The following is a 19,337-nucleotide window of genomic DNA, read 5'->3' as shown; positions in this document are numbered from 1 at the left end:
TTCAAAAAAAAAAACACACACACACACACACACTGTACGGTTGGCATGTGTCATCAGTTTTGGCACATGTGACAAAATAGCAACGACTTGTCAATTTGTATTTTTTTTAAAACTTTGTTCCGACAACCGAATATCGTTGTCGTTAATACGAATTTGGTTGTTCTTGCGCTACAAGTTTAGGTTCTAGAAATTTCCTTCCACAAATAGAGTCACCTACTATTTTTCGCTCTTTTTCCTCTCCGATCATCAATGGCCGCCACATCAATCGCTTTCACCTCCCACGGAGCTCCGGCGAAGCTCCGCGCCAATTTCTCTTCAATTCGCGGCCTCCACGCCGGAATCCTCCGCCGCAGGAACTCCGTCTCCTTCGCCTCTGGTAAAAATAAAACGCAGCGTTTTTGTTTTCGCTTATCACTATTCTCCAAAATCGGTTTCGATTTGTCGAACATTTTGTGTTTTCGTTGCCGTTTTGGATAATCTTGCAGGGATTCGCGCTCAGGCTCCCTTGAGCGCCGTCGCGGCGGCGAAGAGCGTTCTATCTCCGGTGGTTGTGGTCGCCGGAGCTTCCAGATGGATTGGAAGGGCTATTGATGTCGGTCCTGGAAAATCCGGTTGTAAGGTCTCTCTCTGTTCATTTCTTCAACTTGTTCTGATCTTATTTTTATCTAAATTTGGTTTATATGAACTTGAATGTGTTCAAAATTAAGTTCCAATGTAGATTTTATTTTGGCATCGAGTGAGTTGTTCTTATTCGAAACACGAGGTTTTTTTTTTCTTACCTAACTAATCATTTGCCATTGCTTTCTATCCATAAAGCGTAGTCATTATTCATTTCTCATTACTACACAGACCCACACTAGTGCGTTGAACCTTTTAATAATGTTTATGTTGTGCAGTAACAGTAACAAAACATATCGATTTTTAGCCTGGCGGTAAATGCTTGGCAGCTGATCTGCCCAAGGTCGATTCCAGAAGAGACCCACTCTTTTGCAGAATTTATTTTACAATTTAAAAAAAAAAAAATTTGAAACCAGTTTTATTTCCATCGTCAATTGCTTTTAGAATTCTTTTTAATTTCAATCCTAATTTATTTCTTGTTAATACAATTGTTATTACAATTGAATACATCTGTTATTAATAGTTCAGATAATCAGATTAATGATTAAACTATAACTTTTGAGAAGTAGCATTAATTTAATGCTTACATAATCTCTTCAACTCATAAATTGTATAGAAGTCTAATAGTCATAATTTCTCTTTTAATTCCCTTTCAATTCTAAGGCTTGTTTCATTTGTTCTTTTGATTCAAGAGATGTGCGATGTGCTTGTTATTGCAGATGCTAGTGAATTATTCAAGATCATCAAAGGAAGCCGAAGAAATTTCCAATGAGGTGCGTATAAGAAAATTGGATATTCTGCCCACTGGTTCTAGCTTTTTTTTTTCTTTCGAATCTGATGTTCCAACCTTTAATTAATTTTTTTTGTTGCCTGGCAAAAAAAAAATTATTTATTATTTACTGTGTATATACTATATATATAGAATATGAAATTGTTGAATGTTGTAGATTGAGGCACATGATGGTCAAGCTCTTACTTTTGGAGGTGATGTATCAGAAGAGCATGTTGAGTCAATGATGAAAACCGTAAGAATACCTTGTAATTTCATGTACTTTAATTTAATCCAATTTCTATTCATATTTTGACCCTCTAACTAAAAAAATATAGATCATACTTTGAAAGATTGATTGGTCGAAAAATGTTTTATTAGAGTAAATGTTATATTATTTTCAAAAGATGATAATTCCAGTCATTTTGTGGAAAGACATGATAGAAAGTGATTCCATTCAACAGAATCGAACAAGGTATATTATTACTTTTTGTGTGTTTCAAAAAAAGCCTTAATTTGTAATTTCGTTTTAGGCCTCTAATTTTGTTAAACCGGCCTTTGATTATATCTTCGTCATTTTTCACCTTTTTTTTTTCAGGCTATCACAAGGAGAAAGGGTAAAAAGAGAAGGACTCTCTAGATTTATAGCCATATGAAAACTCGAGTTTTGCCATATAGCCAACATTTGGTAAATTTCAAATAAATAGCCACGAAATTTTATTAACAAAGTTAAAAAGACATTAATAGTTGTAAATATTCGTTACTAATTGTAAATAAACATCAGACTCCAAGGGCATAAATGAAATGCTAAAAACATTCAAACAATGCCACGTCATTATAATAGCTATTTATTTGAAATTTACAAAATGTCGATTATTTAACAAATCTTCAAATTTTAGTGGTTTAGTAACTCAATTAAAATTAAATGAAAGAGAAAGGTGACCAGTCGTTAAATTGGCTTTTTTAATCTTTTTAAATATCCACCGTACCAAAAAGAGAGCAATTACTGCATAAAGTATTCCCGAAACTGCCTAAAAGATTATATAAATATTCCTATCTTAGGACATACCAGATAAAGATCAGTTCATTCACGCTCTAGAAACGTGGTTACTGATTATATCCTAGTCATTTTCACCATTTCATAATCTTTCAATCTATTCTTATTCTAGAAGAATAAGACTCCATTTTGGTTTCAGGAATCTAATTATGACATACCTTTTTATGATTATTCAGGGGACAGTGATAAACACAGCATTTCTCGCTGGTATGTTTGGAATTGTTGGCCAAGTGTACTACAGTAAAGCAAATGCTGGAGTAATTGTCTTTACAAAGAGCGTTGCAAAAGAATTGTCGTTCAGAAAAATTTATGTAAGACTCACTCTATGATGATACAAGCCTAAAATTAGCTGTTCCCTTTTAAAAAAAAAAAAACTAAAATGAACTTTTATCTTATCTTAGCACCTCATGAACTATCTTTTTTTTCGTCTTATTTGGCATAGACCAATGCTTTTGCTCCTGGCTCCATGGCATCTGATGAGACTGCAAAACTCGGGGAGGATAGTGAAAAACAGATCTCAGGTAGAGTTTTTGGATATTCTTAGTATTTGTAGGTTACTTGAGGGAATATTGTATGATGTTTATAAACTAAACATCTAAACAACTGTTTCAGGGGATACGATCAGCCCAAAGAACTATTAGATTTATTGGATTTGGCTGAGTTGTTTGGCTCTTAATCCCACTGCAAGCTATATCACCGGACAGCAGGGACAAAAAAAATTATTCTACACTTTTGCCATTTTTTAACTGAGAATTTACACTTTTAGCCCATTTTTTAAAATATTTATATTTTAATCCTGAAAATTTTCAAATTAGCCCTCCTGGAACTGTTCTTTTCAATTAGTCTCAACTGGTGAACTTCTCTGGCTCCGTCACTGCCGGACAGGTACTTGGTCAAACATTAAAGTTGGTAATTTTTATTACACTTCAAAAAAAATGTGTGATCGTGAATTTATTACAGGTCATGACAATTGATGGATTAAGCACTATTAACAAAGCATTTGGGGATAGAAAATTGATTTTCATCATCGCGCTAATGGTGGGGCTCACTTTTATTATGTCATCAGCGAATCAGCGCGTTGATGAACATTATTGTTTGTGATATGGATGAGTAACGTATTCTTAAGGGTAAGGGTACGTGGTGAAGATTATCTATGAAAGATAGGGGAAACAAATAGAATCGGTTCTGGGACTTTGCTGCTTTGTAGCTCAATGCATTATTTTTTGAGAAATCACTCGATATAAGTCACTTGAGAAACTATTCCAATCAGGAATAACCAAAGTTTTTTATTTTCTTTTTTCTTTTTGTTAAAGTAACAGTCATTCTCACGTTTTTAGGTATTTATTGCCCTTACATTTTACTTGTTTATCAGTCTTGTAGTTTTTTTTAATTATATACATTTAAAAAACTAATATTTCGGTGCATTTGTTTTTTGAGATTTTGCAAGATCTTTTTAGCAGAGATTTACGCTGATCCCTATTTGTTAAATGCAATCCTTTTTATAACATTTACTTATACATTTAGTTGAACTACATCTCTGACTTTTACTTTATATGCATTTTATTTGCTTACGTTTACATTTTTCTCATCTTATAAAAAGTTGCATGCTATTAACACCGCCTCCTATTATTAATTCTGAGCATCGGAAGTTCATGGAATTACCGGCATTGTTAGTGTGGCTTCCGAGACATATCGGAATCGGAAGCTTCCGATCGATAAAATCAGAAATCTGAGGTTATCGGAGACAGAATTTCCGATAAGGCTATTAATATAAAAAGTGTAAACATTTTCATATTCAATACCTCGATAAAAGGAAATCGGTTTAAATGATATTGGTCGAAAATAGCGGAGGCTCTTTCATGATGTAATATTTCAGAAGTTTTAATAAAAAAAAATATTGCATTTCATTTTTTAAGAAAAAGAGAGTTTACATTGACAAATCTTAATTTTACGTGTTATTAATTATATAAATTAATAACTTTAAAAATGTGTTTTGCAATGCGAAAACCCAATAAATTTTTTGGATGGGTAGATTCACATCTTTTACAAGTTACACAATTCTTTGTCCTTGGAGTATAAGCAATTTGCTTAGCTTTACACTTATCCCTGTTGAATTCCATCTTAAAACCAGTTGGTGTCAAGTGGAGAGATCCAACTAATATATAAACACATGTTCATTCACACACACAACCAATGTGAGACTTTTCCACTTCAATATTCCCTCTCACGCATAACGTGACCAGGCCGAGTAACAATCCCCCTTCACGCTTCGTGTGGGCCGAGCCAAATTCAAGTTGTGTGAATGTACAAGGCTCTGATACAATGTTGAATTTCATCTTGAAACCAATTGGTGTCAAGTGGAGAGGTCCAACTAATATATAAACACATGTCCATTCACACACACAATCAATGTGAGACTTTCCTACTTCAATAATCCCAATGAATCATTTCTAATACATCTTTGGGGCAAGGTGAATGTGGTATTGGGGTACTTCGATGCTTCCCCCATATTAGACCCTAGTTAGTACGGTTGACAGCGTCAATGGTTCTCTAGTATTGTATTATTCATATAGATATTTGGTCGACAAATAAATTATCATTAAAGTCAAGAATACACCATGAAACCATTCTTTATGAAAAAATAAAGAGCTATTTGGGGTTCTTTTTGTTTTTCTACAAGCATTCCAGATCTATATATGAATAATGTGAGACTTATCATTCATGTATAACTTGATTGGCATAAGTTTTGTTGTCAGTCGTTCTCGGAAAACTTGAGACATTAAATTCAGCGCAACTCGCGTCAAATTTCAAATCCTAATCCCAACGGACCGCCGCTAAAATGCCCATCAAGACCCAAAAGAAGCCAAAGCCCATCTGAAACGGGCCCAAAATCCAAGCTCAAGCTCATCCTCGAAGAAGAGCACTCGCACGCGACGCGCGAAAGGCTAGGTGCGTCGCGCCTCCCTCTTAGTGCGTCACGCCATTGCGTCGAGGACCGATCCTCGCGCGCTTCGCAAGCACATCGTGCGCGCCTAAAAAATCAAGCGCGCGCGCCGCGTTGATTACCTAGCGCGACTCGCACGCTCACCAAATTACGCCACGCCCCACATGCCAAACAACCAGATGCACCTCATCAGCCTCCCAAGACTATAAATACCCCACCTCAGAGAGGACAGATACACAGACTTCTATTCTCTCAATAAGCTTGATCTTCCTAAATATTCATTAACGAATATTGACCCCCACCTCACTTAGAAATCATACTAATGTTGAGCGTCGTAACGCGCTCCAGAGACACTGCTCATGCGCCTCTCTAAGTTTGATCTCTCTTTTTCTTATTCTCAGATTTCCGTGACAAGCGAAGAACGCCTTCGAGCTAGAGGAGCGAAGACTCGTGACTTTCGAGTTTCCCCCAGTTGGTTCGAGTGCGGCCACTTGGTCTGGCCTTGGGTCGAACTGTCCGAAGCTTTAAATATATAGTTGTTCAATTCGCATCGACAACAGTTTCTAAGGGACAATAAGGCAAGTGGTTTTTTTTTCATAGCGATGTCTTTTCTCTTTTCTACCATGGTGCAATTGACTCTCTTTCTCTCTCTATCTCTCTCTCTCTCTCTCTCAAGATGTCTATGCGTTATGTTCGTGCATTTTTTCTTCAATTTATGAGTCGCTCAACTTGTCATTCATGAGAAATTTTTCTTGTAAGAATAGAAGCTTGGTTTCTTACTATTCAATCTATTTCTATGTTTCATCAATTTCTTCTAATATATTTTGCTCAAGGAGAAGAAAGGTGAGCATAATTTGTTGATAAGAATATCATTTCTTATTTTCGCTCTATTAAACGTTCATCATTTTTATTTACTGGTAATTTTTTTTACATTTTTAATTTTGAATTAATTTTGGCTCTTTCTTTAGCTAATATCGCTTCTTTTTAACTCAATCAATCATCATAAGCATAAAACATAATTCGAACAAAAATGATATGTATCAGCAAGCTGACATCACTGATGAACTCACGTAAAGTGAGGTCATATCTTTAGGTACCGCTGGTGCGTCCGCACGCGGCTAAATATCAGATGCTCTAATTCGAAACCTATATATTTTTTGTGTATGCAAATCAACTTTAGCTATAAATTTTTTCTTTGTTGGAATAGTCTTTTAGAATTGTGACCCATGTAGATTTCTAGCCTCAATGATGCTTGATCTAAAAGACGTCTAAAATATTATTACCGCAAAATAATAACAAAAATATAACAATTGTTTGATCAATCCATTGATCCGAGCAAAAAGTCTAGCATAAATCAACTTTGGTCAATAACTAAACTATCACGAAAGAGAAATAAATCTAAATATAAGGAGAGAGATCAGCTAGCGTGAGAGCTTTAACATGTAAAATTTATTTTCACTCATTATTTAGTCCCTAAGTTGATTTTGAATGGGAAAAAATATTTACGATATCCCTGTCTTTAATCAAAATGCGCAATTTATCTTTTCAATTTCTAAAAATATCACACATCTCCCTTCAGTTTAATATAAATTATACATATCTCCCTTAAAAATATGTTATATCGCAAATACCATACTTCTCGTTTATTTTTTTCAAAAAAAATGTTGAACCCCCCAAACTGCCCTTAATAAAATAAATATTTATTTACTATAATATTTTAAAAAAATCAAAACCATTTTTTATTAAAAAAATTCTTAACTTTTTATAAAAAAATATTTTATTTTAATTTTTTTTGTATATAAAATAAAATATAAAGAGTTATTTTATTAAAAGTATTTTGGAGAGTTCAAAAAGAAATTGTAAAAAATAATCGAAAAAGTGATATTTTCTATATAACATATTTTTAGATAAAATATGTGTCATTTATATTAAACTGTAGGGAGATGTATGATATTTTAGAAATCGATGAGATAAATCGCGCATTTCGATTGAACACATGAGATACTATTGATATTTTCTCATTTTAAATTATTTGATGAAAATATAGAAGTTCGTGAGCCTCTACTACAATTAATCTCATTAATTTATTTTCGCGCATCTTTTGTGGCGTGTAATAGCGTATAACTCTCTTTATTTTTTGCAAATATTTTTCTTATTTTGGTATGACAATTTTGGCTATCATATAAATTTATAATCAAAACGTTAAAAGGAAATTGACAATAATAATATCAATTGTTTGTCACTTACCAAAAATCAATCAAAACTCAAATATTGACACATCTAGTACCAAATCGGTTATGAACTGAGTTGATTTCGTGACACATTGATCACGAACAGATTGCAATTTGTGACAGATTTGATACTAAATGTGTCAATATTTGATGGTTGATATTTGGTAAACGGCAAATAAATGTTATTGCTGCTATAAATTTTCCAACATTAAAATATGAATACGGATCCCAAAAAAAAAAAAAAAAACAAACAAACAAAGTTAATAGCTTAAACACAGAAACCTCCGCCCGCCAATACAGTTCACTCACTCACCCACTCTCTCCTTCCCTTCTGGCGATCTCTCTCTCCTTCGCTCTTTTCCCTCTCCGATCATCAATGGCCGCCGTAACTTTCGCCTTCTCCTCCGTCGGAGCTCCGACGAAACTCTGCGCCAAATTCTCTCCAATCCGCAGCCTCCACTCTCCGCTCTTCCCCGCCGGAATCCTCCGCCGCGCGAACTCCGTAGCGTTCTCCTCCACCGGTAAAATTAAGCGCCGCGTTTTGGTTTTCGCTTATCGTTATTCTACGGATCGGCTTCGGTTAGTTAAACGTTTTGTGTTTTTTGTCGCTGTTTTGGATGATTTTTCAGGGATTCGAGCTCAGATTGCCTCGGTAGAGCAATCGAGCGCCGTCGTGACGGCGAAGAGCGTTGAATCTCCGGTTGTTGTGGTCACCGGAGCTTCCAGAGGGATCGGAAGAGCTATTGCTGTCGGTCTTGGCAAATCCGGTTGTAAGGTCTCTCTCTGTTCATTTCTTCAACTTGTTCTGATCTGTTTTTTGTTACTGATCCTATCTTTGCACTAAATGTGGTTTATTCGAACTTGTATGTGTTTGAAATTAAGTTCCAATGTATATTTTATTTTGGCATCAAGAGAATTGTTCTAATTCGAAACCTGAGGTGTTTCTGTCTGTGCTTTCTTTAGATGGGATTTATTTTCCAGACTAATCATTTGTCATTGCTTCTATCAATCTAGCGCAATGTTCAGAGCTGTTTTTTTTCCTTGCCTTGCATTGTCCATAGTTTTCATAAATGTATATTATAATCATTCTGTTTTCCTGTTGGCTCAAAAATAAAAATAAAAAACAACTGTTTCTTGTTACTAGATTAACTTAGGTTAGTTATAGTTGCAACATATTAATCGTGTCAATAAGATATATTGGTGCTTGATGTCTCGCAATTTTCTCCTGATGAAAACTTAAAAAAAAAAAACATATTTCTGATGAATCAGTTGCAGCTTTTTACCTTGGTTGAACATGTTGTAACATTTGTATTTAGTTCTTTTGGTTTAAGAGATGTGGTTGTTATTCCAGGTGTTAGTAAATTATGCAAGGTCATCAGAGGAAGCCAATGAAGTTTCCAAGGAGGTGCGTAACCAAATCTGATGTTCCGACTGCTTTGATTATTTATTTTTACTTTTTTACCCAGCAACATCATTCATTTCTTATTTTCTGTGCATAGAATATGAAACTCTTGAATGTTGTAGATTAAGGAATATGGTGGTCAAGCTATTACTTTTGGAGGTGATGTGTCAAAGGAAGAGGATGTTGAGTCAATGATGAAAGCCGTAAGAAGAACTTGAATTCGCTTGTACTTAATTTTCTTTGCAATGTGATTGCATTGCGAATTGATTAGTGTTAATTTTCACAGGCTGTTGATGAATGGGGAACAGTTGATGTTTTGATCAATAATGCAGGTATAGAAACATATCACGGTCCACTTTTTTCTGTCTAAATTCAGCGTAACGTGATTTACAAATGTGTTTAGGTATAACGAGAGATGGATTGTTGATGAGAATGAAGAAAACCCAATGGCAAGAAGTCATTGATTTGAACCTCACTGGTGTGTTTCTCTGCACACAGGTCTGTTCCAAATGCAACTCGAGTTCATTCCATATTTCTTTTTCGCTCTAGAAATGTGGGTACTGATTATATCCTCGTCATTTTTCACCCTCTTTTTTTCAGGCTGCCACAAAGATTATGGGTAAAAAGAGAAAGGTGACCAATCATTAACTTGGCTTTCCTAATCTTTTAATCTCTATATATTTCTACCGTATGAAAAAGAGAGCAACTACTATAGACCAGCTTAATTGGGATTCCAATTCTGTTTTCGTTTCTACGTTATTCTTAAGCCCTTTGCTTTTATATTCAGGGGAGAATCATCAACATAGCGTCTGTCGTTGGTCTGGTCGGAAATGTTGGCCAAGCGAACTACAGCGCCGCAAAAGCTGGAGTAATCGGCTTTACAAAGAGTGTTGCAAAAGAATACTCGAGCAGAAACATTAATGTAAGACTCATGATTCAACCCTAAAACTGTAATCTTACCTTAGCTTTCATGGACATTCTTTTTTTCGTTTTGTTTTTCTATTTTCCGTAGGTCAATGCTGTTGCTCCTGGCTTCATCGCATCCGATATGACTGCAAAGCTTGGGGAAGATATTGAAAAGAAGATCTTAGCAACCATTCCCTTAGGTATAAGATTGGAGTTCTTTGATTTTCTCGAAGCATTTTTAGTTTACTTGAAGGTTTTTGTATAGCGTTAAATGATTTAAATATCTATATTACTCTTTCAGGACGATACGGCCAGCCCGAGGAAGTAGCTGCATTAGTTGAGTTCTTGGCTCTTCATCCTGCTGCAAGTTATATCACCGGACAGGTACTTAATTAAACATTATATTCGGTAAATATTTTTACATAAAACGAAGAACATTGGATTAACAAGCTGAAATGTGTGAACGTAAACTTATTTTAGGTCATTACGATCGATGGAGGGATGGTGATGTAAAATGCTCGAGTCGATGTTTAGAGGAATTCTCCATAGAACTTGATAACATTCTCAATCGGCACTTGATGCTCAAAAAGATAGTATAAAGATTTTGATAGATTTTGGGTTTCTGGTTTTGTTAGTTTACTTGTCTCTTTGATCGAGATTTACGAGTTCAAAATTCAATAACACAGCTTTTTACGTTGTAATATGACTATGTTGAAGTGAGATGTTGAGAGAATGGTCAGAAATCAGACAAAAAGTATTTTGTAAAAAACTATTTGCTGATTTTTATGCTTTTTTTTTTTTTTTGGTTATTGCATATTGTAATTTTATTATATTGGTCCAAGGCTGGTTTATCACTAATAAATGGGTGTGGACGACTAAACTCAAGTCAAATGGTGATTCTAGTATGAACATAACAAGTCCGATCTTAAAATTAAAATTTTGTTACTTATGTCTACAAAATGAAAATTTTCTATAAAAATAAACTACGGTTAAAAAAAAAGAAAATTAAAAAAAAAACAGTCAATTTAAATGTTTGACATTGCTAAATAGTCAACGTTTGAAAAATCTTAGGTAAATAATCACTTTCAGATATAAATCTGTTACGCCAAATCCTGGTTTGAGCTCTCGAAATTGAGATGCCTCAAACGCAAGAAACCAGTGATCGGACTCGTCGACGTCGTCAGAGAGAAAGGAAGAAGAAGACGCAGTGTTTTTACCCTGGTTCAGTCACTAACGACATAATCTAGCCTCCGATCTTCACTATCAACGGATTACAGCTTACAAACGAGTAATTGAAATTACAAGAAAGAAAACCCTAGAATTACCCCCAAATCACGATTCTGAGATCAACGTGATTTTTCTCTCTAATTCTCACTTTCTCTCTCTAATTCAGACTCGGAAGAATGTTTCTCTAATGATTTTCCAACCCAACACGTCCTATTTAAAGCCATTAGACGATGACTTAAATCTCACGTCACCATTGGATTATGATCCAACGATCACCTGCGATAAAAACTGTTTTATCAGTTTTTATCCTAGCCTTAGCTTACACGCGTCTAATGTTGAGTTCAAATACAACAAAATCTTAAATAAATAATCAACATTTGGTATATGAAAATGACTATTTACTTAAAATTTACGTCTGAAAGTAGCTATTTACCAAAGATTTACTTAACGTTGGTTATTTAGCAATGTCAAACGTTTAAGTTGGCTATTTTCCTAATGGATAACCAATTGCGTATTTGAGAACAAATTACCGTTTTCAGTATAGATTTATGAAAGAAAAAAAAATAAACAAAAAATCTGTGCTATATATATAGCCCGAAACAGATTAATTATACTGATAAAATTTAACCAAGTGATACCATTCTACAAAAACGATTCAAAGATTACACACATTCATGGTCTGCTTTCTCATCATCAAAAATGGGTCAACCCAACAAAGCTGAGTTTATTTACCTATTATTATGCCTCGAACATGCCTTCATCTGAAATTCTAGAAGACTCGGTCCCGTTCACAAGTGGCGTCTCTTCCTCGTCCGCGGCGTTACTCTCCTTGAGGAAGCTGAAAGTGTAGTCGAAATCGTCCTCGTCGTCGTCGGTGTCGAGGTTGACTTCCAAGTCGTCGTCCTCGCCGGTCCTGGGCTTGATTCCCTTGGCCTCTCTCTCCTCTCGCTCTCTGATGCAATCCTCGTACGAGGTCTCGTACCACACCGTGCCCTTTCCCACGATGGACTTGTTGTGGGCTTCGGTCATTCGCTCCTGCTTGCTCTTCTCCGAGTTCTTCGGCTCTCCCCAGTAGTCGTAACGGTACAGAGGGCTGTCAGGGTCGTATTGGTCTTTTCCAAAGTAGCTGTCTTCTTCGTACCTTCCCGGCTCTTCCAGCGGAAGTCCCAAAGCTCGACGGCTGCAACGATGTCATAATAACATCTTTACGATAATTAGTAGATAATTAGTGTGTTCAAATCGAATATCTAAAAGATCTTTGGCTTATGTCCCAAGAGGTCACTGGTTCAAGCATCTCTAAAGGTACCCACCTAGCAATTGTTGTATTCCAAGGGACTGAAGCCTAGTTTATAGAAAAATAGAATATCTAGTATTTGTACTTGTCTATCTATAATACGGGAGAATTATTAGAGAAAGGGATTTTAATATTTAGATTTGGATTATGTTAAGAGTCCAAGGGTCTTTCGAATGACCCCGAGTTCCCGAAACATGCCTTCGAAAATTATGTTCTTTCACTTGAGTTTATTTCGGTTATTTATTCTTAGGATAGAGATAATTCTTCTGTTATTTAGAGGAATGGCAGTTTTGTTGTTTGCAGTATTTAGGATGGTTAAATACAGTTAGCGTGCAATCAGAAGGATTATGGAAATAAATTGTATTTTATGTGTTTCGGAAGCAAACGTCAATGCACAATCTACAGTGAGCTTTGAACATGCAATATACACACACATATATATATATATATATATATATATATATATATATATATATTTGGTGACGTTATATTAGATATCAAGTTACTGATTTAATGACGCACAATCAGAGAGCTAAACTTCTATACCAGCCAAGAAGAAATTGATGCATAAATATACCCTAGACAGTCAAAATAACAAAGTTTGCAATATGATGTGAAAGAGATTACCAAGCAATGTCTCTGATGAGAGCTTGACGCTCCTCGTGGGATCGTTGCCAATGAATCAAGTCATACTCATCCATTTCATTATTTCGTCTCATCTTAGTCCCTTTGTTGTACTTCTCTCCTCTTGCTTCAACTTCCCTTCGTTCTCTGTCGCGACTCTGTTAATATACATGACAAAAGATTTTCAAAATCAACTGACAAGAGTTGAAGAATGTGAAACGATCACAAGTTAGGGAAAACATAGAAGCTCTAAAATTCTCAGAAAAAAGTTAAAAAGTTATTCACCATACTCGAAACTCATAATAGTGTCAAAAGTAGAAAATGGAAGTAGCTTCACTCAAGGTCAAAGCTTTCCCAGATATCAGCTAAAAAAAGTAACACATATGACCTCCAACAGCAAAGTTTTTGTATCAAGTAGAGATGTGCTGATTCTTTGCGAAAACTACCAAACGAAAGGTTGAAAGTTTGGAAAAACAAACAAACCAACCAACCAGCCAGATAACCCACTTTTTAAGGTCTTTGCAATTAAGAATAGCATATGATGACGTCCAACTACTCGTACTACTAAAAATAATATAAAACACAACAGTTAATATGGCCCAAAATAGTTATTTATCGCAGTTCTAAGAAAACCAAATTAAATACGTATGCATATTGTAAGTCATGACAAGTCCATTATCAGAGTCAATTCACATGCCGTGTGTGATAGCTAGATTATTTCGAAAGCCATAACTTTGTCTCCGAGTTCTTTGCACAACTAGAAGTTTGAAGATTGTAGATAATGTTCCTAGAAACTGACCTCACGCTCAGCAAGGGCTGCCTCCAAATCAAGCTCCTTAACACTGGTTTTCTGTCACACAAATAAGGAAAAGAAAAAAAATCAATGACAGTAAGTAAATATAGGCCATACACAATCAGACGTGAAACAGGAGAAAAACCCACCAGAGTGAACTTTAATAAGAATCAACGACGGCAAGTAGATGTACTAGTAGTCTTAAATTCCAGATGTAAAAAAACAAAGAGCTTACCAGAGTAACTTTTGGAATAACTGTTTTCTTATAAGGAGCTTCAGAATACTCGATACTGTTTTCTTCATCGAATTCTTCCTCGTCGGATAATTCTGATAATTTTTTTCCTTCGTATTTCTCGGGATTCAACTCCAAGTCATCCATTATCATCTGCTCAGCAACATGTATCTGCCACAACTGCAAGGCAAAACAATAGTTCAATATTAATAATACAAATGAACATCATCATTATCTGGGTTGGTGTCAAGAAGTGACTAAATTAGACCTTTATTAACTTAAAAGGTATCATACACTTATTGAATCAAGAACGGTTTTGTTTTTCTTTTGAGTGGATTAATCAGCTAAGTACAACGTAAAATCTATTAAACAAAATTTCACACAGCTCGCTGTTAGACAAACAAAAATCTCAAGGAATTTAAATAATTACAAAAAAATCAAAAATAACATCCTGAAAACACAAAAATCTACATCGACGTATCACATACCAACTACGCCTTAGCAAGTGTTTACAGAACTAAAAAGAATGATGGCTTATCGTACGTCAAAAACCCACCTTTTCAACATAAGGGTGATTTGATAATAAAGGTTCCTCAGCTGGATTGTCGCCTGGCATTTTTCGAGGAACAGGAAATCTTCCACAATCACGCTGCAACAACGAACGGAAAAAATCATAGGCATAATCATGCTACCAAGGGTTTCTGCTCTTACAAAAGTGCTTCCAAAATCTACTTGATACCAACAAATTACGGATTTAAAATCATAGGTATAACCATGCTACCAAGGACTCATAGTCTTACAACTCCCTAAAATGTATGTCAAACCAACAGTGTGAATGGCCAATCAAAGAACATAATACAATTTGACCTTAATTTCACATTTAACGTGATGTAAATTTGCCGACCTTATGCAGAAGTAAAATGAAAAATTAAAAGAATTGAAGATTGAAAACGTCATATTATTTTGAACCAAGTGACCAAATAGTAGTATTAGTATCGACATTAAAGTCAATGATGAATGAATTTATAATATATATAACAAAAAAACAGCCAAATAAGCCACAGAAAGTCTAAAAATTGCTAGATAGCCAACCTTTTGTAACTTTTTTGTAAATAGCCACCTCAACTTATTTACGGCACTCAAAAAGACAAAAATACCAAAAAACATTCCCGCCTATTTTGAGTTTTTATGTCATTCTGAGTGCCGTAAATAAGTTGAGGTGGCTATTTACATAAAATTTACAATATATTGACTATTATACAAAACGCTATAAGTCAAATGGCTATATAGCTAAAAGACCCTATATATAATGTATGATAAAGTTGCATTGGAAATGATAAATAGTTGGGTGTTGAAGGAAAATAGGCATAAATATATACATACCCGTAATTCATCTAAATTTGTGTCTCCCTCGCGGTGAAATATTGGTGGCTCAGATCTATTAAAGCTGCAATAAATAACGAATCCAATATTTAAAAGCCAATAAGCAACCGAAAGCCACTAATATATCACTAGATCGAGAAGAATTCGTAAAATGTATCATTATCAGCACCAACTAAATAAAAAGTGTTTGACGATAGAGTTAAGGAACAGCATACATGAGATGGTCAATGTTAGGGTCGAGAAGGCGCATTTCAATAGGGAATCTGAAGCGATACGGATCTCTCTTTGCCTACTCAAAAAAATAAAAATAAAGTAAAAGGCAACAATCACTTGTAAGTAAGAGTTTGTTGGATCTTTTTTATTTATTTATTATTGTTATTATTATTAAAAAAACATGTGCAGAATGCACAATAACTGCTGACTGGAATAACAACATATAGCAAGGTACTAACCACAATTTCAACAGTGACTTGCATGCCAACTTTTACATGGTGACGAATCCAGTACCAATCATTATATTTTATGGGGACCCACCTGAAATAGATTAGCATGGATGAATTTATATGAATTGAATCAGAGCATTTCAAATTAGGCTTATTTTATTTTTATATATTATATATTCAACATTATAAGATATCTTAAAACTTAAAAAATGATATTGCCAGCTTATTGAGAATGGTTATATTGTTGCCTTGTAACATAGTTAACCTCCTTTCTTTACTAATCAAGTGCCAAGATTAAATCTATTCTGTTATTTTAACAATGTCCTATCACTGTACGTTAGTAACTTCTGTCCAAACTTTTGCAGCGTTCAAAAAGTTAAGCCATTCCTAACAAACTTGACAGAATATAAACAGCCCATGAAAAAAAAAATTACTAATTACCCATCATGCACGCCTCCGATATCAACAAATGCTCCTTGATATAGGTGCACTGTAGTCACTTCCCCTATACAAATCTGCAGAAAGAAAATTTCTACCCCTTCATAACCAGTCCAGAGCATTGAGGTGTCCAGAAATATCTTATCCATAAGGCGATTTACCAATAACAAAAGAGATGGGAAATATATAAAATTCCAGTACTTAAGGTAGTGGATCTCCGTGATGCATGGATAAACAAGCACGAATCACTACTTCACTCCAATCTTTTAGAGTTAAAATTTTGAGATTCCAGCACTAGAGACAAACTCTAAGATCTATGTTTGTAATTTTAATATTTTGTATATAAATTATTACGTTATCATCCAAAGACTGAGAGCACAGACAATTTCTTGCCCTAAGTTAGCACAGGGAAAAAGTTTAATTTCTTAACCAGCATAAATAGAGAGCTAAAAACAGGATCGTATGAATATGCCTTAGAAACTAAACTAAGATGATAAAAGAACTACATGGTCAGAAAGCTATAAGAATAAGTAACTTACTTGTCCCGGATAATAGAATGGAAGTTCATACTGCAACCAAAGAAAAAATAAAGATTAAGGTTATATACTTTGCACAAACTACTCCATTTGACAAATGAAACAAAGATAGAAAAGGAGAAGATTGACAACATCATACCATGCCTTCCACATAATCCTTTCCCCTCTTCCTTCTACCAGGGTAGTAATCTTGGTCTTCCTACAAGGCCAGAGGAAAGACAATTAGTCGACTTATTCTCCAAAGTTCTAACCAAACTTTCAATTAAACGCTCTACTGATCTTTGGCTGTCCCCTCTAGTTTCGGAATTCAGTTTATTCTCTTCGACAGTTCTCATTCGAGAATGTCCAGTTCGATTTAGATTGTATCTAGCTTTGGCTACCCCAATTCTTTCCCTTATTTTTCCTTTTTTCTTCTAATAAATTTCAGTTTCTTATATGTATATATACATAAAAAGAACAAAACCTTGTAAGACTCTTCTTCCAACCGGTCCTTATTGGCAGCAACCCACTCATTGTACTGCTTCAAGAACATCTTGTAGCGATCCAAACACATTTCATCGGACCCTTCCACTGTTCTCGATCTGCTTTCCAAATCGTCGATATTCACCCTCTCCGCCTGCAATTTATGAGCCTCTCTTATGAACTCCAACTCCTCTCTATCAACCTCCCAACCCCTCGGCGGCCAATCCCGCGGCGGCAAGTGTCGCACCACCAGCGGCGACAGCCACAGAGTCTCCAGAGGCTCCGGAATATTTTTAACCTCAAACTGCTTCCTGTAATCCAATCCAAAACAATGCTCATTATTAGATAAATCTAAAACATCAATGTATATATACATATATATATATAATAAGAATATGTACCAGTGTACCCTATTTTGCAGTGGTATCTAAAGTAACAATAGCAAAAATATTTTCATTAAAAAGCTAATGTCTCAATAAAAATATCAAGCAAATCAAGGAATTCCCATGCTTGCCTGTAAATTTAGAGAACCACTTTCATATTTATAAACCACATTGCTTTATCCTTATCCCAGCTTTATCACTCCCAAGGTTATCAAACAGAAATTGAATTATGCCATAATAGAAAAATCTATATATTTTTCTCTAATCGTTAAAACGTCTATTAGTTTCACACAAACAGCCATTCTCAGCCGTGTTGACAAAAAAATGATTGGAGGTAAATTTCAGATAACATATCTCAATCCAAAAAATTCCTGATATCCATAATACATCTTGAAATGATATGATACGCAAAAATTCATATATTTTCAAATATATTGCGATCAAATTTGAAGATAAAATTCTGAAAACCGAGCTCGCCTGTAATAATCCTCCTCGGTGAGTCCCATCTCCTCCATCTTCTTCTTCCTGTAGCTCGGTTTCAGCATCTTGAAAGCTTCAATGGCTTCCGGCGACTTGAGAGCCACTTCGGAGCCCTCGTTCAAGCTTTTGCGCGCGAAATCGGCCTCGGGAGTGAGAACCTCCTCCCACGGAGCCCATCCCCGCTCGGTCCAGTTCTTATACCTTGCCTCGTCCTCGGTCTCCTTGTTCTTCGGTCCAAAGCTATCCATGAACGTCTCGTCCACCGGAAACTCGTCGGAGGGGAAGCAGTTCGGCGGCGGAGGACCGTTGCTGCCGGAGATGACGAGAGGACGCCATGGGAGAGTGTGAGAGTAATGATTTCGGAAGGAGTTAGGGTTTGGGTTTGGGGTTTTGGGGAAAGAGAAGAGGAAAGGTTGATTTGGATGATAGCAATGAAGAAGTTGCATTGTAAGAGAAACCATAACAGTGAGGGAACGAGTGAGACCTTTTTTTGTTTCATAAAATTATTGATAGATAAGATTACAAATGAAAAATAATAAATAAATAATCTTTTTTTTTTGTCCGTGTAAATTGAGACACGACTAAAATATCTCTCATCTCCCTTTAATTTGCTATCCATTTCCTCTCACGTCTTGTTATGCAAAAAATTTACCGAAATTTTGTTGAATTGCCAATCAAACATTTAAAATTCATCCTCTTAACAAAAAAAACATTTAAAATTCAAATATCAGTGTCACATAAGTGAATAAAAAATAAGTCGCATTTAGTCTGAGTTCAGCACAATAATCCAATTTTTCAAAATTGATACAAAATAATCTAAAATTTAAAAATCCTAAAATTATCTTTCACCATCAATAGACGCTTAAAATTTTTCTTCGTCCGATTGCTCAACCCGTTACAAATCAGAATCTTTTGGTCATAGTTTCGTCGTCCCTGAACCCTAGCCTTAAACCTTCGATTCTCGTCCAGACATCTTGCACCGCCATCACCGCTGCCGCTTTCTTCCTTGGTCACTTCCACCTCCGCACCAGAACGCAATCCTCCACGTTCATCGTGGACTCCAAAATTCTATCAAAATTCGTCGAGCAAAGCGTCGAAATCTGTTCGTCGTCGGA

At 35.3% G+C, this 19,337-nt stretch overlaps 3 protein-coding genes across 3 annotated transcripts; 2 read left to right on the top strand and 1 right to left on the bottom strand.

Moving 5' to 3' along the window:
- Window positions 1-110: 110 nt before the first annotated feature.
- Window positions 111-3,883, top strand: LOC149383334 (3-oxoacyl-[acyl-carrier-protein] reductase, chloroplastic-like). Its single transcript, XM_089629128.1, has 8 exons — window positions 111-376; window positions 486-619; window positions 1,338-1,391; window positions 1,566-1,643; window positions 2,621-2,755; window positions 2,887-2,965; window positions 3,057-3,329; window positions 3,405-3,883. Exons 1-7 carry the CDS (start codon window positions 250-252, stop codon window positions 3,083-3,085), a joined length of 636 nt encoding a protein of 211 aa, XP_089485254.1. The 5' UTR covers window positions 111-249; the 3' UTR covers window positions 3,086-3,329; window positions 3,405-3,883.
- Window positions 3,884-7,865: 3,982 nt separating this feature from the next.
- Window positions 7,866-10,736, top strand: LOC149383333 (3-oxoacyl-[acyl-carrier-protein] reductase 4-like). Its single transcript, XM_089628977.1, has 11 exons — window positions 7,866-8,140; window positions 8,249-8,394; window positions 8,971-9,024; window positions 9,144-9,224; window positions 9,308-9,353; window positions 9,425-9,519; window positions 9,622-9,654; window positions 9,809-9,943; window positions 10,034-10,127; window positions 10,229-10,311; window positions 10,408-10,736. The coding sequence occupies exons 1-11, from the start codon at window positions 7,996-7,998 to the stop codon at window positions 10,438-10,440; spliced, it is 945 nt and encodes a 314-aa protein (XP_089485103.1). The 5' UTR covers window positions 7,866-7,995; the 3' UTR covers window positions 10,441-10,736.
- Window positions 10,737-11,668: 932 nt separating this feature from the next.
- On the bottom strand, window positions 11,669-18,731 carry PDE312 (Nucleic acid-binding, OB-fold-like protein). Its single transcript, XM_089628862.1, has 13 exons — window positions 18,220-18,731; window positions 17,361-17,670; window positions 17,037-17,096; window positions 16,901-16,930; window positions 16,365-16,438; window positions 15,933-16,014; window positions 15,696-15,769; window positions 15,481-15,544; window positions 14,654-14,746; window positions 14,101-14,277; window positions 13,872-13,922; window positions 13,076-13,230; window positions 11,669-12,334 (listed from the first exon to the last, which is right to left on the bottom strand). The coding sequence occupies exons 1-13, from the start codon at window positions 18,681-18,683 to the stop codon at window positions 11,893-11,895; spliced, it is 2,076 nt and encodes a 691-aa protein (XP_089484988.1). The 5' UTR covers window positions 18,684-18,731; the 3' UTR covers window positions 11,669-11,892.
- Between the last annotated feature and the right edge of the window lie 606 nt (window positions 18,732-19,337).

Source organism: Urtica dioica, chromosome 10 (assembly GCF_054948205.1).
Source record: "Urtica dioica subsp. dioica isolate 48M chromosome 10, U.dioica_male_clone48M_v1_H2, whole genome shotgun sequence".
Classification (NCBI taxonomy): Eukaryota; Viridiplantae; Streptophyta; class Magnoliopsida; order Rosales; family Urticaceae; genus Urtica; species Urtica dioica.
This window is presented reverse-complemented; position numbering and strand designations above follow the sequence as displayed.

Bases quoted from the DNA above. Each gene is read 5' to 3' on its own strand.
- LOC149383334 (XM_089629128.1), top strand. From the start codon at position 250: ATGGCCGCCACATCAATCGCTTTCACCTCCCACGGAGCTCCGGCGAAG. The intron at 1,392-1,565 runs GTGCGTATAAGA...TGAATGTTGTAG, and splicing joins CCGAAGAAATTTCCAATGAG to ATTGAGGCACATGATGGTCA. The intron at 2,966-3,056 runs GTAGAGTTTTTG...CAACTGTTTCAG, and splicing joins TAGTGAAAAACAGATCTCAG to GGGATACGATCAGCCCAAAG.
- LOC149383333 (XM_089628977.1), top strand. From the start codon at position 7,996: ATGGCCGCCGTAACTTTCGCCTTCTCCTCCGTCGGAGCTCCGACGAAA. The intron at 9,225-9,307 runs GTAAGAAGAACT...TAATTTTCACAG, and splicing joins TTGAGTCAATGATGAAAGCC to GCTGTTGATGAATGGGGAAC. The intron at 9,655-9,808 runs GTGACCAATCAT...TTTTATATTCAG, and splicing joins TTATGGGTAAAAAGAGAAAG to GGGAGAATCATCAACATAGC.
- PDE312 (XM_089628862.1), bottom strand. From the start codon at position 18,683: ATGGTTTCTCTTACAATGCAACTTCTTCATTGCTATCATCCAAATCAA. The intron at 13,231-13,871 runs GTCAGTTTCTAG...GTATATTAACAG, and splicing joins CAGCCCTTGCTGAGCGTGAG to AGTCGCGACAGAGAACGAAG. The intron at 12,335-13,075 runs GTAATCTCTTTC...ACATCGTTGCAG, and splicing joins CTCATCAGAGACATTGCTTG to CCGTCGAGCTTTGGGACTTC.